The 18,441-nt window shown below is 43.1% G+C and overlaps 1 protein-coding gene across 19 annotated transcripts in view; it reads left to right on the top strand.

Annotated features, from left to right (window-relative positions):
* The window catches only part of OSBPL9 (oxysterol binding protein like 9), a gene marked incomplete at its 5' end in the record, with an annotated part of 167,571 nt that overhangs the window by 117,962 nt on the left and 31,168 nt on the right, over positions 1-18,441 (top strand). For 17 of the 19 annotated variants that reach the window (XR_013995725.1, XM_081087136.1, XM_081087134.1 and 14 more), the window contains 5 exons: positions 660-764; positions 5,163-5,322; positions 12,462-12,574; positions 12,699-12,817; positions 18,266-18,351. Coding sequence is in view for 18 of the 19 variants with exons in the window: in XM_081087136.1 (XP_080943262.1) it covers positions 660-764; positions 5,163-5,322; positions 12,462-12,574; positions 12,699-12,817; positions 18,266-18,351 (583 nt within the window). The remainder of the gene's footprint in view (positions 1-659; positions 765-5,162; positions 5,323-12,461; positions 12,575-12,698; positions 12,818-18,265; positions 18,352-18,441) is intronic. The other 2 variants (XM_081087138.1, XM_081087129.1) reach the window with 1 other exon arrangement.

Here is an 18,441-nt window from a genome sequence, read left to right as displayed (position 1 = left end):
TCCATTAATTTTTTAGAGAGAGTGGAAGAGAGAGGGAAAGACAGAGAGAAATATTGATGTGAGAATAACACCTCAATTGGTTGCTTCCTGCATGAGCCCAACCAGAACCCCGGGCCAGGGAGAAGCCTGCAACCGGGGCACGTGCCCTTGATCAGAATCGAACCTGGGACCCTTCATCCACAGGCCGATGCTCCACTGAGCCAAACCAGCTAGGGTGTAATTGTGTTCTTAATGATGACATGGTTCAGTCAGAAATTGTACTGGAAAAAAGAAATGACTTTTTAAAAATTACTGAAGAGTATGTGAAATCCTTTTGTGAATGTTTATATATCCTTAAGAGAATGCGCTAACATCTCTCATGGACTAAAAAGGAGATAACCTGTCCCCAGATATTATATGGTTTGATGCTTGGAAACACTTTATCATCAGAAGTGTTTGGTGTTTTTACAGAGCAGTTGTACTGAGATATTGGCCTACCAGGACTAGTCTCTTGATATCCTGCCTAGTGTTTTGAGTTTAAAGGGGATAGGATGTTAGAGAGGAGTAGCATGGAAGTTGACTTAGTGCAATACAGTTGACTTAGCTGACTTTGAATCCCAGTTAACAGAGTTATGTTTAGGCTATTTCTGTAATTTATTTTACATGTTCACATCTCCTAGAACCTGCTCAGTTGTGTAAGTCAGAGCAGCGTCCATCTTCCCTACCAGTGGGACCTGTATTAGCTACCTTGGGACATCATCAGACTCCAACACCAAATAGTACAGGTACAGATTTATGTAATTCCTTTACTTCTTATAACTCCCCATTTACATTTAAGATTTATATTTGATTACTAACAGGGAAAAGGTTGAAGAAATGTATCTTTCTGTTGGAGATAACATATTTTTGCTATTACAGTTCTATACATAAAGTACTTAATTTTATGATTGAACCAGAAGATTTAGTAAAATTATAATTAAAATAGAATATTATAGGATTTTGGTTTTTTTTGTTTACCGTATGGTTTATTTTAAAGATTGACTTTTTTGAAAAATTTAGACTCGTATACTTTCTCAGGAGTCAGAAAATATGGAAGTACAGAGAACAGAAGCTGAAAATCTTTACTCTGTCCTCTGTCATTTGTGTACATGTATGTACATATATACCTATGCTGTGCATTTTAATTGTTTTTCTTTTAACCTAAACGAGATCTTGTTTCTGTGACTCTCTCTTTTCATTTAACAGAGAACATTTAGAGAACTTTCCATGTTCATACAGTTAGTTCTAACGTTCTTTTTACAGCTGCCTAAATAGGTATCATCTTTTTTTCCACTGATGGACATTTAGGTTATTTCCAATATTTTCCTACTATTAGCAAAATTTAAGTAAAATATCCTTGTACAGCAACTTTAAGCATGAGTGGCCAAAAAAGGGGCTACATACCAAATCTGACAGTCTTAGGGGAGGCCTGCATTGGTGGTCAGGTAATCACATCCTAGGCCTGTAGCTTTCTTGACAAAGGTCAACCTTTACCTTAAATAAGCCTGTTACTGCCTGTTAGCATCTAAGATAACATACACTTGGAATGTCAAAGTAATTTCCTTTATCTGACCCCATAGACTACACCCACCACAGCAGAGCAGAGAACACAAAACTCATTGCTACTTTGTTCCCCCAACACCATCACTATGTGCTATAAATGTTAATTATTAGCTATCTTGTACCCACTGGCATAAAAGAAGTGTCCCTCCATTTTACTTTTTATCTAATCGCAGAGATTTCCCCACTTTTCTTTCTCCCGCCTCCCTAATCTACCACCAGTGGATTTCATATAATGCTCCTTATGTCTTCTTTGATTCTGATGTATAAAATAAGTTGCAAAACTGCAATTCCCTGGAGGATTTTCTCAATAAATTGAGATTTTGCTCCCAGGCAGTTGTCAGTGTGGCTCAGATAAACTAAAAAAAATTCTCTACAGGTTTGAGTTTCTTACATTTACATATATGTGGGGATTTTTTTTTTTTTTTTAGGATTTATCAGTCTTTCATATTTTTACCAATTTTATAGACAAAAAGGAATACTTTATTTTAGTTTGCATGTTCTTAACTCATTTAGACTTATTATTTTATCTCTAATTTACAGGAATGCTATCAATGTTAGTATTGGATTTATTTCTTTTTAAAAAAATATATTTTATTGAATTTTTACAGAGAAGAAGGGGGAGGGACAGAGAGTTAGAAACATCGATGAGAGAGATCGATCAGCTGCCTCCTGCACGCCCCCCAGTAGGGATGTGCCCGCAACCAAGGTACATGCCCCCGACTGGAATCGAACCCGGGACCCTTCAGTCCGCAGGCCGACGCTCTATCCACTGAGCCAAACCGGTTCGGCTATTTCTTTTTTAAAAATGAAATCGATATATGTTGAGTGACCTGTCAGTCATACTCAAGGAATCACTTAGTACTTTTGTCTCTGTTACACCTGGAGGCCAAAACCACTCTTGAGATCAGATAAGCTCCTGCAGTTGTGCACAGATTTCTTTCCTGGGCAATACTTTCACTGTGTAATAATGAAAATTTTTCCTTGTGATTTTAGCCTATTTTGAAATTTAAATTAGTAAAGGTGCTGGTGTTATTACTTTGGTTTTTAATATTCAATAGCAGAGATCTTCTAAATTTTGAAAGAAAGCAAGCAACAATAGATTTCTTATTTGAAGCTCTTGGGGAAATACTGATTAGCAATTTGAATAATGAAGTTGAAATGTTTTATCTGACTTTTTCTGTTTTTTATTATCTGTGCCAAAGTCTTGTTCACTTTTTTAAAAAAAATCCTCACCGAAGCATATGTTTCTTAATTTAAGAGAGAGAGAAATGTCAATTGATTGCCTCCCGTGCATGCCCCCACTTGGGATTGAACCTGCAACTTAGGTATGTGCCCTGACCAGGAATCAAACCTGAAACTTTTTGGTGAACAGAATGACGCTCATCCAACTGAGCCACCCAGCCAGGGCAACCTCATGTTCATTTTGAAAGCAATATCTTAGAGTAGGTGGATTTAAAGAAATTTTAAAACTTAAGTTAATATCTAATTTATGTCTTTTTTATTTTCAACCTAATTTCTTCATTTTTTCCACCTTTCTTTCCTTTACCTCTTTTAGTAGTACAAAAAAGAAATAAGGAACAATTGAGAAAACAAATATTATCCTTTTCTTTCATAAGGAAAACTCAGTTCTTTTGTTTGCAGTTCCCATTCAAACTCATTTTCTTCTTGGACACATTTTACCTCGAGTATTTGCATTTTAATCATTTATAATTCCTGGTCTTTTGATGTTGTTAGGATAAAGTTTCTTTCTCATCTTATTGCTTTCTTGGAGGGGGGTCGGGGGGTAGGGAGAGAGAATTTAAAGATTTGCTAAGAGGAACTATCTTTGGCATTTCCACAATAAGTGATACTACCTTTTTAGTTAGTAAACATTTGTGTTATGTTTTTAAGATACCTTTGTAAACGTGGCAATTGAAGTGGCAGGTGGATATGCTCTATTGGGAATGGACTAAACATGCATGTGTGGTTCTGGATTCATTTTTATTGCTGCTGTTCTCAATTTTTTCTAGAACTATGGCCTTGGCTTTTAGATGGCCGTCAGTGACTTAAATTTAATCTCCACTAAGCATCTGCAGCAGTTTGGCATAAATTGCCTGATAACCAGCCTGCCTCCCTCCCTCCCTCCCTCCCTCCCTCCCTTCCTTCCTTCCTTCCTTCTTTTATTTTTTAATTGATTTCAGAGAGGAAGGGAGAGGGAGAGATAGAAACATCAATGATGAGAGAAAGAATCATTGGTTGGCTGCCTCTTACATGCCCCCTACTGAGGATCGAGCTCACAACCCGGGCATGTGCCTTTGACTAGAATCGAACCCGGGCCCTTCAGTCCGCAGGCCAACACTCTATCTACTGAGCCAAACCGGCAAGGGCACCTAATAGCCTTTGATGCTCAATAAACCCTTGTTGAGTTGATCTCAGTTCTCCATTGTTCCTGTTGATATTTTCATGGTTATTACTTTATTACTAGACAATGAACCAGATGATCCTCACAAAGATTAGGTGGTAGTCTTCTTTTTTAGACTACCATTTTCTTATTTAGACCATTGAAGAATAAAAAGATATTCCTCCTCCTAGTCTTTTCCTTTTCCACATTCTTTCCATAGTAGCCCTGTGTTTTTCTCTGCCCCTGAACCCCAGGCACCTTAGACTTAGATGGAAAAGAGGTGAGGAGTTTGGATGGTGAGTGCAGGACTTTTGTGTTTTCATGTGCCCACCAAACATTGACTAGAAAGAATGTGATATTCTGATCACTTTTTAAAATACTCATGTGGTCTTTAATATTTTTTCCATTTTGTATTCTTATTGGCTCAATACTGCATTTTTTAGGTTCTGGATCTACTATCTATAATAAAAGCATAATATGCTAATTAGATTGGACATTCCCCCGGATGACCTTCTGGACAAAGCCGGGGCTGCGAGGGCCGAGGCAAGCTGCTGGGCTGCAAGGGCCGAGCCCCTTGCACGAATGTCATGCCTCGGGCCTCTAGTATAAAATAAGAGCCCTGGCTTCTCTTTGGTGCTGGGTATCTGTGATGGGACTTCCAATATGAGAGCTCACACATTGTAGTTATAACCAGAAGACTCCCTTCCTAATATTAAAGATAATTATAGAATGCGGACATAACATTTTTTCTCCTCATTTATTTAAAAGACTATGTCCTGCTCTGGCTCAGTGATTCAGTTGGCTGGAGTGTTGCCCATACACCAAAAGGTTGTGGGTTCAGTTCCCAATCAGGGCACATCCCTAGGTAGCAGGTTCGATGGGACCAGTATGGGATGCAACTGACTGATGTTTCTTTCTTAAATCAATGTTTCTCTCTCTCCTTCCCTCTCTAAAATCAGTAAAAACATATCCTCGGGTGAGGATTTTAAAAAAGCTAAAAAAAACCTATTTCATATTCTATAATGTGATTTGCCTTTTTCTTTGTCTAAATATTAATTTTCTTTACAAATAGTATGAGGACTTTTACCAATTTAACTAAGCTCTCTTAATTTTAGAAAGATCTGCTTTCATCCCATCTTCCTAATTTCTTCCCCTTTATTATCAACTTTGTCCCCTAATTAAAAACTTTTTAACTTTCTAGGCAGTGGGCACTCACCACCTAGTAGCAGTCTAACTTCTCCAAGCCATGTCAACTTGTCTCCAAATACAGTCCCGGAGTTCTCTTATTCTAGCAGTGAAGATGAATTCTATGATGCTGATGAATTTCATCAAGGTGGCTCATCCCCAAAGCGCTTAATAGAGTAAGTGGATAAACTAAGTATGTGTTTAAACAACTCTCCTGATTTTTAAAAATGTAATTTCATTTTGAGGCTGGTTTTAATGACAGGCTCCCTTAAAAGTTATTACTTGGAAAAAGTAAGAAAGACAGGTTTTTTTAATTGACTTATTGAACAAAGCCAGTTCTATGAGACTGTTGATTTTACTCATGACTTAATTCAAATGGAATAAATTAGCATCAGCTATAATAATATGCCAGTATTATTTATGGAACTCTGGGCATTATTTCTCTAGCACCAACATTAGGAAAGGGTCAAATGAGAATGAATAAACTAGGAAGGATAAGAATATACAAATGAGGTTACCATTACAGTGAAACCTCAGTTAGCGAACTTAATTTGTTCCAGAAGGCTGTTCTAAAAGAGATTTGCTCGAAAACCGAATCATTTTCTCCCATTAGAAACAATGTAAATTCACTTAATCTGTTCCAGACCCACAAGTGATTCTCTATTTTAACCTTTCTTATATACAGTCCATGTCTAATGCACTGTTTAATTTATAAATAAACACTTCTTTTTTTTAAAAATATATTTTATTGATTTTTTACAGAGAGGAAGGGAGAGAGATAGTCAGAAACATCGATGAGAGAGAAACATCAATCAGCTGCCTCCTGCACATCTCCTACTGGGGATGTGCCCGCAACCCAGGTACATGCCCTTGACCGGAATCGAACCTGGGACCTTTCAGTCCGCAGGCTGACGCTCTAGCCACTGAGCCAAACCGGTTTCAGCAACACTTCTTATTGTATTACCCTTGAAAAAATTTTTCATATATCACTGCCTCCGAAATGCTATCACTGGCTAACTCCTTTTTGTTTCTCCAAATCCACAACTATTCAGCTGCCTGTGATTGTTGTTTTGTGAGCACTTTCACACCCTTAGCAACATTAGCACTCTTTTGATGGCCTCTTCATGTTTTAAAATTGTGCTAATGGAGTATTTCCAGCAACAAAATCATTTCTCCTTTGCTTGTTGCCTGAGAGACTCTTTGTCATGCTGAAAGGGTTGTCAGGTCAAAAACTGAAGTTTTGGACAACCGAGACATTTTTTCCTGTGAACAACTTGGGCAAGAACCGAGTTGTTTGAGATGGGAGATGTTTAGAACTGAAGTTTGACGGTACTTGTTTTTGTATTAGTGTGGAGAGCTATAGTAGGTGGAGGTGAAAAAAAGACCCAGTCTCTGCCTTCTGGGAACTCACTATCTTTTGGGGGAAGAAACAGACATTTATAATTTAACTAGAGGCCCAGTGCACGAAATTTGTGCACGAAGAGGGGGGTGTCCCTCTCTAATCTTGGACCCCTGGAAGGATGTCCAACTGCCCTCTCACAATCCAGGACTGCTGGCTCCCAACCACTCGCCTGCCTGCCTGATTGCCCCTAACCGCTTCTTCCTGCCAGCCTGATCACCCCCTAACGACTCCCCTGACAGCCTGATCGATGCCTAACTGCTCCCCTGCCGGCCAATTGCCCCTAACTGCCCTCCCCTGCCAGCCTGGTCACCCCTAACAGCCCTCCTCTGCCAGCCTGGTCACCCCCAACTGCCCTCCCCTGCCAGCCTGGTCACCCCCAACTGCCCTCCCCTGCAGACCTGGTCCCCCCCAGCTGCCCTTGCCTGCTGGCCTGGTCCCCCCAACTGCCCTCCTCTGCAGGCCTGCCCCCCCCCAATTGCTCTCCCCTGAAGGCCTGGGTCCCTCCCCCAACTGTCCTCCCCTGCCGGCCTGGTCACCCCCAGCTGCCCTCCCCTGCCGGTCTGATTGCTCCCAACTGCCCTCCCCTGCCGGCCTGATCGCCCACAACTGCCCTCCTCTCCAGGCCATCTTTGACCACATGGGGGCAGCCATCTTGTGTGTTGGAGTGATGGTCAGTATGCATATTACCTCTTTATTATATAGGATGGTATACGTGCTTCAATAAGAATAAGCACAGAAAGCCATGGGAGCATTTTGAAGTCCTGAGAAGTCAGAGAATGATTCACAGAGGAGGGGAGGGGATGTGATCCTAAGGTTCATGTGGACGAGTAGAGAAGAGGGACATTGAGAGAGAGGAGGGGGAATTGGAAATGTTCTCATGGAAATGGAACCCTGTTAAAGAAGGTCTGGAGTCAAGGAGAGCTTGATTGGCTGCAGCATAAGTTGTGGGGAGTGGTTAAAAAAAGATAACATAAGAGTTTGGCAAGGGCCAGATCATAAAAGAGTCCGTAACCTTTTACCAATTTTGAACATTTCCTCGCTAGTGATGGAAGTTGCTGGTCACATCTACATTTTGGAAAAACAGTATAGAATTGAAAGTATAGTATTAAATGCAGTGGGGCTGCATAACAGGTAGGGAGACTAGCCAAAACTGGGTATTAAGTTGAGATCTCTTGACAGCCTGAGCCAAGGTAATATAGCAAGGCAATGGAGAGAAGAAGTGTGTGAATTCCAGAGAAATTAAGCAGGCAGATTTTGATAGATACTGATTATGGGTTTCCCCTTATTAGAAAAGTAGAGGCCCAATGCACGAAAGTTCTTGCAAGAGTAGACCTTCCTTCCCCGACTGCCGGCACCGGCCAGAATGATGACCTGAATGACAGCCGGAAGATGTCTGGTCTAATTAGCATATTATCCTTTTATGATTATAGACTAGAGGCCCAGTGCACAAAAATTTGTGCACTAGGGGAGGAGGGGGGCCCCTCAGCCCAGCCTGTGCCCTCTCGCAGTCTGGGACCCCTCGGGAGATAACGACCTCCTGGCTTAGGCCTGCTCCTGGGTGGCAGAGGGCAGGCCCAATCCCTAGGTGCAGCCCCTGGTCGGGCTCAGAGCAAGGCCGATTGGGGAGTTGGGGCGCCGCCCCCTGTCATGCACAGAGCAGGGCGGATCGGGAGGTTGCGATGCCACCCTCAGTCACGCTCAGGGTAGGGCTGATTGGGGGGTTGGGGCACCGCCCCGTCACACTCAAGGCAGGGTCGATGGGGAGGTTGCGGCGCCACCCCCTGTCACACACAGAGCAGGGCCCATCAGGGGGGTTGGGGCTCCGTACCCTGTCACGCACAGAGCAGGGTCGATCAGGGGTTTGGGGAGCTCCCCCCTGTCACGCACAGAGCAGGGCCGATCAGAGGCTTGAGGAGCTCCCCCCTGTCACGCACAGAGCAGGGCCGATAGGGGAGTTGGGGCTCCGCCCCTTGTCACACACAAAGCAGGGGGGATCAGGGGGTTGGGGCGCCGCATCCTGTCACACTCAGGGCAGGGCCGATGGGGAGGTTATGGCTCTACCCCGTCACAGAGCAGGGCCCATGGGGTGAGGGGGTTGGGGTGCTGCACCCTGTCACACACAGAGCAGGGCAGATCAGGGGCTTGGGGCGCCGCATCCTGTCACACTCAGGGCAGTGCCGATGGGGAGGTTATGGCTCTACCCTGTCACACACGGAGCAGGGCCCATGCGGGGGGGGGGGGGGGGGTTGGGGTGCCGCACCCTGTCACACACAGAGCAGGGCGATCAGGGGGTTGGGGCACCGCACCCTGTCACGCACAGAGCCGCAGGGCGATCAGGGGGTTTGGGCGCTGCTCCCTGTCACGCTGATCCTGGTGCCGGGAGGCCTCACGGCTCCGCTGATCCTGGTGCTGGGAGGCATATTACCCTTTTACTATATAGGATACAGGCCTGGTGCATGGGTGGGGGCCGGCTGGTTTGCCCTGAAGGGTGTCCTGGATCAGGGTGGGGGTCCCCACTGGGGTGCCTGGCCAGTCTGGGTGAGGGGCTGAGGGCTGTTTTCAGGCTGGTGGGTGACTGAAGCTCCCAACCGCTCCTTTTTTTCTTTTTTTTTCTTTTTTATTCTGGGCCAACTTTAGCTCTGAGGCTTGGTTCCAGTTCTTAGGCCTCTGCTGCTGAAAGCAGGTATCTGGTTTGTTTGGGTTCTATAATCGAAACACTGTTTCAACTCCAGCTCTGAGATCCCAGCTGGCTGAAAGCAGGTTTCTGGGGTTTTGTTTAGCTTCTATATTTGTAACAGTGTTTCAAACTGCAAGCTCAGAGGCCGGCAGCGGCAGGCAGGGAACGTTGGAGTCCTCCGTTACTGAAGCAAGCAAGCCTCATGTTCGCTTCAAGCTGCCTGGCTTCCGGCCGCCAGCTTGGCTGGAAGTTAATTTGCATATTGCCCTGATTAGCCAATGGGAAGGGTAGCGGAGGTACAGCTAATTACCATGTTTCTCTTTTATTAGATAGGATATTTGACTTATTTTATATCATCATCAAAGCTAGATAACGAACTATTACACAGAAAAAAACTTTTTTACATGTAGAGTTATTTACGTGATAGCTGGTAAGCAAAATACTTCTTAGCCCTACTGATACATAGACTGCTGTAAGACTTCGGATTCTGGAATCTAAGAAAGAATAGGTTCTAAATCTGTTTTGCCTCAAAGGTGTGTTATCTTGATCACATTATTTAACCAATGTAATTCTTCCTTGTATGTAAAATGAGGACAATAATGGTTTCAACTTCAGGAATTATTGTGGACATTTAAATGAGAATAATGTCTGTCAAGTGCTTACTATCTTGTCTGGCCTGTAACAAGCACTCAATAATGGTAACTTTTAGAAGGCAAATTAACATTTATATGCTTTAGTGTTCCTATGTTTGTTACAGATATAGTTGGCTTCATTTTTTTGTTGGGCATTTTTTCCAATACTCTGGCTTCCTCAGGAATTGGTACTACTGTTATACCTTGGGATTTGCTGTATAAAACATTACACATTTGGAAATGATTGTATGTGAATTTGTAAGTTTATCATCAGCCAGGCCTTAGACCTTGAACTTTGTTGTGTTTTTTATTTTAATAAGAAATATTGTGAAGGACTCTAGTACTCTTAAGTGTGCACATGAACTGAAAAGTACAATATTCATATATAATTTCATAATAACTGCCAAAAATTTCAAAATTCATAAAGGAAAATGACTATTGGATCAGAAAGTTTTGGATCAAATTTAACTTTTAAACGTGAAAAAAATGAAATGTATGTGATCTAGGTGAACATGTACTTTTAAGACAGGACACTTCAGTTAAGGAAAAGAACCTACGACTCAAAAAGACCTGCTTAACAGAAAGGGTAGCATGTCCATGTAGGGAAATAAACTAAGGAGAAACCATTATTACTAGTTTGCCAGTAAAAATTTCACTTTAACTTTAAAAAATATTTCTTATGATGATGGGGCATGTTGTAAAGAACTTGTGCTTTGAAGCCAGACATGCATTTGAAATGGCTCTTCTGCTTATCAGCTGTGTGACTTCAGGTGGTCATTGACCCTCTGAGCATCTGTATATGATGAGAATAATCATATCTAACTTGTAAAGTTGTTGTGGATTCTCTTGTAATTATAATTAAATCCAGAGCTTTAAATTTTTTGGCTTAGTTTATTATGATCTTATATTAAATTCTATACAAGTTAGCCCATTGAATATAAATCATTTCTGTATGCATATCATTTTGTCAAGGCATTGTTTTTTAACTATATTCTATCTTTTGTCTTGAACAAGGTAACTTATGAAATGGGTTTTTTCCATTTTGACCTTTATTGAGCATTCCTCTTGGCCCAGGCATGGTTTCTAATCTGAGTAAGGAGGAAAAGCACAGCATAAATAGATACGACCTTTGGAAATGCATCTAAAATAACATACATATTTTAAAGGATTTGGGGTTTTTAGACCAACTGGTTTAAAAGATTGACTCTATTTTGGTGATCTATCAAAGGGTCACAATACATTTTGGAGATTATTTTCATGCAGCTCTTTTATTTAATGATAAATTGATTTTTCTTACCTATGTCTTTACTCATATTTTCCATTAACTCAAAACTAGTGAAGTAGACATTAGTTAAAGTACCTTGTTGATGAATACTACTAAACTATCAAATAAGCAATATTTAGTTAACTAAGGATTTTTGAAAACTAGATTAAAAGAAGGTAAGTAACCAGGACAAACCATGTTTAAATTAGAATAGATAGGTTTTAATATTAGAATAATAGGCAAAGGACGGAGAATTTTTAGGGTGAGAAACTTTACAATACTACAGTGTTGAAAAGTTGTCATTATACATTGTCAAAATCCATAGAATGTACAGCGCCAAGAGTGAACCCTGATATATATTATGGATTTTTGAGTGATAATGATGAGTGTGATGTTGATAGTGGGGGAGGTAGAGCATTAGGGATTCTTGTACTTTCTACTTGGTTTTGTTGTGAACCTAAAACTGCTCTAAAAACTATAGTTTATTATTAAATAAAAAAAATCAAAAGTAGGTAAGTAATCAGAGCAAACTATGTTTAAATTAGAATATATACATTTTGTACCTATAATTTTGTAACAAAATACTGGTTATATGTGTGTACCATTTTATAAGTTATATTTTAAATGTGAGAAATTTGGTTTCTATTTTTATATTTAATAAACTCTGACTTCGATTATTCTTTTATTAATGTACAAATACTTATTCTGGGTAAGTTATGTTCACATAACTATTGTATAATAGAGGAAGTGCTTTTACACCCTGTTAACCAGTTTGTAATACCAGGTACCATAAATTTACTTGTAAAAATTAATATGCTTTTTTATTTTGTAATTTTAAATACAGTTTTCTTATGACTGGGAAGAATGTAAATATCAATGTGGACTTTTATCAAAGGATCTCAAAAATATAGACAAGACCTCTTTCTGAGACTAAGTAATAGACTTGCCATTTTTGAGGTTCTAGAAATTGTTGCCAAGAATTATGACATACCTACATTTGTACAAAGTAACAAAATCAGAAAATGAACTCATTTTAAACTTAGACAAAAAAGCAAAACTAATTTTTGATGGCTTCTCAACATGGCTTGGTTGAGCACACTCTATGCAAAAAGCGTAAAACAAGAGACCTGGCCACCAAACTGGGCAGTCTCAGAATGGGAGCCACAGGGAGAGAGTTGGTAAGTGTATACCTATATGTATGTATATAAGCAGCTAACTCTTAAGAGTCTGGTTTGTCAGTTGAATATATTAGTTTTCAAGTAGCTTTGTAGGTTAACGTCTTACTGTGATTCTAAGTTGCTTTCTTAAAAGATTTAAGAAGGTGATTATTATTTTTTTAGTTCCTCTGGATCTGCTTCAGTCTTGACCCACAGTAGCTCAGGAAATAGTCTAAAGCGTCCAGATACCACAGAATCACTCAATTCTTCCATGTCCAATGGAACAAGTGATGCTGGTAAGTGACCTTTGAGAATTTAACTTTTTTTTTTCCTTAAAAATATTTGGGGAAAATTTGCAATACTGGTAGCAGCACAGATTGGCCATTTACCACCAGTCTAAGAAGATCTGTTTTATTTTAGACCTTTTCGATTCCTATGATGATAGAGATGATGAAGGGGAGGCGGGGTCAGTAGAAGAGCACAAGAGCGTTATCATGCATCTCTTGTCACAGGTTAGACTTGGAATGGATCTTACTAAGGTAAGAATCAAATTTGGCATTTGCTGTCTTAATGTGTGGATTCTTAGTGATTGTGTATGGTGAGTGTGCCTGCACATATAGTGTAATGACATAATTTCTATTTATACTTTTGTTTTGTTGTGATTTAATATATATTTAGATGAATAAACAATATTTTTATAAATTAATGAAATAAAGCTAGAATAATTTCAGAGGTAGTATGGATGGATGAAGATTTGGATTTTATTGGGGGTAAACAAGGACTAGTATTGGGTTTGGACAAAAACTAAAGCAGTATAGTGTACACATAATCAAAATGAGCAGAGTTCTGACCGTGGGGTTAGAGGACCTATGCTAACAACCTACCTCTGCTATTACCAAACCATGTGACCTTGGGCAAGTCCCTTCCATCATGATCTTTAGGTTCTTTGTATGCAAAGTGGACACACTGACTGACTTCAGAGTTGTAAGGATCAGAACAGATAATGAATGGAAAATTGTATGACACACATTCAGCCATACAATTACTGTGGTCTGGATTTACTAGTAAATTTGAATCTAATCTTGGTGCTCCAGAGTGCCGGATTAATTTAGGGGACTGGTGTATGGGTGCCTTTGTATCTCTGTCACTGTGCTAGCAGCCTCATCCTTTCACTTAATTTTCACCACAACACTACAAAGTAGGTGTTATTGTTCATTCATTTTATTGATTGAGGAAACTAAAACTCATGGAGGTTAAGTAACTTGGATAAATCCTATTAAGTAGCAGAAGTGAGATTCTGATCTGGTCTGTGATTTCAAAATCTGTAATCTTTCCATGCTGCCTCTTGTCTTAGAGAGTTGAGCTGCCATAGCTTTATATTGGTTAAGTTATTCTACCCAACTTTAGAAAGTTAATAACATTCAGGAGTCTTGCTTTTGTTATGACCAGGTCAAACTATAGTCTTTGTCAATGTGAGCTTCATTTTGGTTTGGATTTAGAGAGTAATTAAGAAAACAACTAATTCATAATATTTTCTAATAAAGTGTCTAAAATAAAACCTTCACAAGGATAGCACTAACTTGTGGAACCCAACATACTTGCCAGGAATGTTCTAGATAAGAGAATATTTGTAGGAGTTTGCCCCAAGAATTTTTTCATTGTTCATTAGAGTACATAATTGCTGAATCAAAATTTGCACTTCGCATTTTAAAGTCATAACCTAATTTTAGATGTTGACATTTATATTTTTTCGACATCTTCTACCTTGGTTGGTTTTGGTCTCCAATTATGGAAGACCCACCTAAAGGTAACTTGAAGGATACGAGGTTTATTATCTCACATAATGAGAAGTCCAAAAGGAGAGGAGTCCGGGGTTGATGGGATTGGTGGGCCAGCAGTGTGGGAAGGACCTATAGTCTCTGCTCTGCCATCCTTACATGCTGACCTCTGAGAGTGGTAGGAAGTTGTACTGAGTCAGTACATAAGCTTACCTGCCAGTCTAGCTAAATTTAGATTATGAACATGTTCTGTGGAAGGAAAATGTTTACTTAAATTGATAATAAACATCCTAAATGTTACCGCCAGAGTGCACCTTTCTCAGCTTGTGCTCCATCAGCACTCTTTATGCCCTAACCCTCACCCAGCCACACTGGTCAGTTTCTGTCACACCCAATTTCCTGTCTCCATGTCCTTTTCCCCCCTCCGATCTTCATTTCTTAGTCTTCTGTTTCCTTCTCTTTTTTATTACAGCCTTACTCTCCCCTCAGGCTTTTGGCTACTGCCACCGCAATGAATTGTTTCCCAGCTCTGCCCTCATTCCTGTCCCCCAAACAGAACATGATCTTTCCTTCTCCTGGACTTCCAGGGTAATTTGAGCATCTCTTGTATGATAACATTTAACACAGGTCTTGAATATGGTGGATATGCAGTAATTACTAAATTTAAAGGAATGTTTACTTATTATGGTGCTTTGTTTCCCTAGTAAATTATTTATAATCTGACTAGGGGCCCAGTGCATGAAATTCGTGCACTGGGGTGGGGGGGGAGCGGGGGGAGTGTCCCTCAGCCCAGCCTGCCCCCTCTCACATACTGGGAGCCCTCAGGGGATGTCCTATTGAGAGCTTAGGCCCGCTCCCTGCTCCCCTTGGGGAGCGGGCCTAAGCCGCAGTCTGGCCTCCCTTTGTGGGAGGTGACTGGGCTGATCAGGGGGAGGAACCAGCCCCATCACCCCGCTGCTGTAGCCACTGCCAGTCACCGCAGCCAGCAAGGTTTTTTCATCAACACAGACTCCAGTCCCGTCACCATGAAAAAATGACAACTTTTTTTAAGGCATTTTCAAGATGTGTCTTTCATATAATAATAATTTCTTTATTATTTTTTTATCCTCACCTGAGGATATGTTTCCATTGATTTTTAGAGAATGTGAAAGAGAAAGGGAAAGACAGAGAGAAACATCAAAGTGAGAGGAACACTTTGATTGGTTGCCACCTGCATGAGCCCTGACCTGGGCCCCGGCCAGGGAGGAGCCTGCAACCTAGGTACATGCCCTTGGTCAGAATTGAATGAAGACCCTGCCATCGGCAGGCCAAGGCATTATCCACTGAGCCAAAGTGGCTAGGGCAGGATATGACATTTCTTAGCCCTCCAGCAGTGGACCTTCGTTTTTTTTCGCCAGGAGTGTGGTGAAAAACCCTAGATCGCCGTTTTGGATTCTTATTACCCAAGTTACTAAGAATATTACCAGTGGCATACAGGGAGCTTAACCAATGAGCGGTCAGAAAAGGTGCTTCCTGTGTAGTTCACACCAATCTGCGGCTTGGCACCCCACCCACCCCCACCCCAGGCTTGACGCCTCTGGCCCAGGATTCAGGCCTGGGCAGGGAACCCCCCTCTCCCCCCGATCACCAGCTCCACCCTCGTCCAGGCCTGATGCCTCGGCCAGAGGCGTCGACCCCCATCCCACTCCGATCGCCTGACCGGCCCCTTGCCCAGGCCTGACGCCTCCGCCAGAGGTGTCAGGCTTGGACAGGGGACCCCCATCTCCCCCCATCACTGGCTCTGACCCCCGCCCAGGCCTGATGCCTCTGGCCCAGGCATCAAGCCTGGGCAGGGGACCCCCATCTCCCTCTGATCGCTTGCTCCACCCCCCGCCCAAGCCTGACACCTATGATTCAGGCTTCAGGCTTGGGCAGGGGACCCTCATATCCCCCCAATCACCGGCTCCGCCCCCCACCCAGGCCTGATGCCTCTGGCCCAGGCATCAGGCCTGGGCAGGGGACCCCCCCTCCGATTGCTGGCTCTGTCCCCCGCCCAGGCCTGATGCCTCGGACAGAGGAGTTGACCCTCATCACCCTCCAATCCCCGGATCAGCCCCTTGCCCAGGCCTGAGGCCTCTGGCAGAGGTGTCAGCCCTGGGCAGGGGACCCCCAGCTCCCACCATCCCCGGCTCCGTCCCTGCTACCCAGGATCTCTGGCACCGCCCCTGCCAAGACCTAAGGCCTCTGGTGGAGGCATCAGTCCTGGGCAGGAGACCCCCAGCTCCCCGCGATCTCCTGCTCTGCCCCTGCCTAGACCTAATGCCTCTGACCAAGGGTTAGGCCTGGGCTGGGGACCCCCAGCTCCCTGTGATTGCAGGCTCTGAGACCCTCAGCTGCTCACGATTGCTGACTCTGGCCAAGGCATTAGGCCTGGGCACAGGACCCCCAGCTCCCCGCGATCTCCCACTCTGTCCCTGCCTAGACCTAATGCCTCTGACCGAGGCCTTAGGCCTGGGCAGGGGACCCCCTGCTCCCCCCGGTTGCAGGTTCCACCCCTGCCCAGACCTAATGCCTCTGGCCAAGGCGTTAGGCCTGGGCAGGGGACCCCTAGCTCCCTACGATCGCTGACTCCGCCCCTGCCTAGACCTAACGCCTCTGGCCAAGGCATTAGGCCTGGGCAGGGGACCCCCAGCTCCCCGCGGTTGCAGGCTCTGCCCCTGCCCAGGCCTAATGCCTCTGGCCAAGGCATTAGTCCTGGGCAGGGGACCCCCAGCTGCCCAGGATCGCTAACTCCACCCCTGCTCCCTGTGATGGCTGGTTCCACCCCATTCCCAGGCCTAACGCCTCTGGCCAAGGCGTTAGGTCTGTGCAGGGGACCCCCAGCTCCCCAGGATTGTAGGCTCCACCCCTGCCCAGTCCTAAAGTCTTTGGCCAAGGCTTTAGGCCTGGGCAAGGGACCCCTAGCTCCCTGGACTGCCGGCTCCGCCCCTGCCCAGCTCCCATTGCCAGCTCCACCCCTGCTTCCCGCTATCACTGGCCGGGCAGCAAAGGCGCCGGGTTCTCTGATCACGGCTGGAGGGCAGGGCAAAGGTGGCCCTTGTCCTGCCCCCGGCTCTTAGCTCCCCCCTGGGTTTCCGATCACCGTCAGTGGCAGGGGTCTTCTTCTGTCCTTTCCCTTTCGCCTCCCAGCATTGTGCCTACATATGCAAATTAACCGCCATCTTTCTTGGCGGTTAACCGCCATCTTAGTTGGCAATTAATTTGCATATCTCCCTGATTAGCCAATGGGAAGGGTAGCAGATGTACGGCTAATTACCATGTTCCTCTTTTATTAGATAGGATATACACTTAAGAAACTCTTCTTCCATTTCCTAATGAGATTTTTCCTTTTTTATTGATTATTCCTAATCTTTCTCATTCCTTCTTCCCATATTCCAACTTTTTATTTTATTTGCTTTCTCCTCTGCCACATTCCCAGCCCCTCAGCATTTTTCTTCATGGGTTCAGCCCCATGGTAGAAATAGTTCATTGATTCCCATCCTTGTTCTCTTCACCCTTGGTCCTTCCTTCAGTTGCTACTATAAAAATTTCTTACTGTGTAATAGTAGCTGAGAATGCAAGTGTGAATAAGGGTGGTCCTTGGGTTCATGTCAGTTACTTGAGGACACAGATTCATAAGTAAATAAATTGCCTAGTGCATTTAATGATCGAGAAGCATCAGCAGATATGGAAAGTGCACAAACCCCCTCCCCAAAGTAAGACAAACCCAATTTTGAATTCTCACATTAGTACAGTACAGTGAGAAAGTTTCTCACTCTCTTTGAGCTTCAGTTTCCTCCCCTGTAAAACAGGGATAATAATTTCTTCACAACAGGGTTGTTGTACAATTCAATAAGATAACGTGTCTGTAATGCCCAGCAGGTATTAGGCACCCAAAGATTGTCTAGAGTAGTTTGTTGTTGTTGTCATACTGAGCCAGGCAGCTAAAGGGAGGTTCACAGAGGAAGTGGCTTTGAAAATTCAAAACCCCTCTCTGTTTTTCATCTGCTGGGCAGGATACTAGGCATTTCTGAAGCAGAGCAGTTTGGGAAGTAATTATCAGAAGCATGCCAAGGCAGTACTTGGTGGGTGTTACCATGATTAGAATGGGTTTTGTTTTTTTCAGCAGTGCAGCAGTCTGTTTCTCTGTAGTAGAATATGATACTCAAGGCTCAAATGTGTGTTTTGCAGGTAGTTCTTCCAACATTTATTCTTGAAAGAAGATCTCTTTTAGAAATGTATGCAGACTTTTTTGCACATCCGGACCTGTTTGTGAGGTATTTGATGATAAACACAGTAGTTTATAATTGTTAAAGATTTTACCAATAGCTTTCTGCCTTTGCAGGATAGATGGATTCCCGGCCTTT

Source organism: Myotis nattereri (genome assembly GCF_964212035.1).
Source record: "Myotis nattereri genome assembly, chromosome: 3".
Classification (NCBI taxonomy): domain Eukaryota; kingdom Metazoa; phylum Chordata; class Mammalia; order Chiroptera; family Vespertilionidae; genus Myotis; species Myotis nattereri.
The sequence above is the reverse complement of the archived record's forward strand: the minus strand, read 5'-3'. Positions and strand labels throughout refer to the sequence as shown.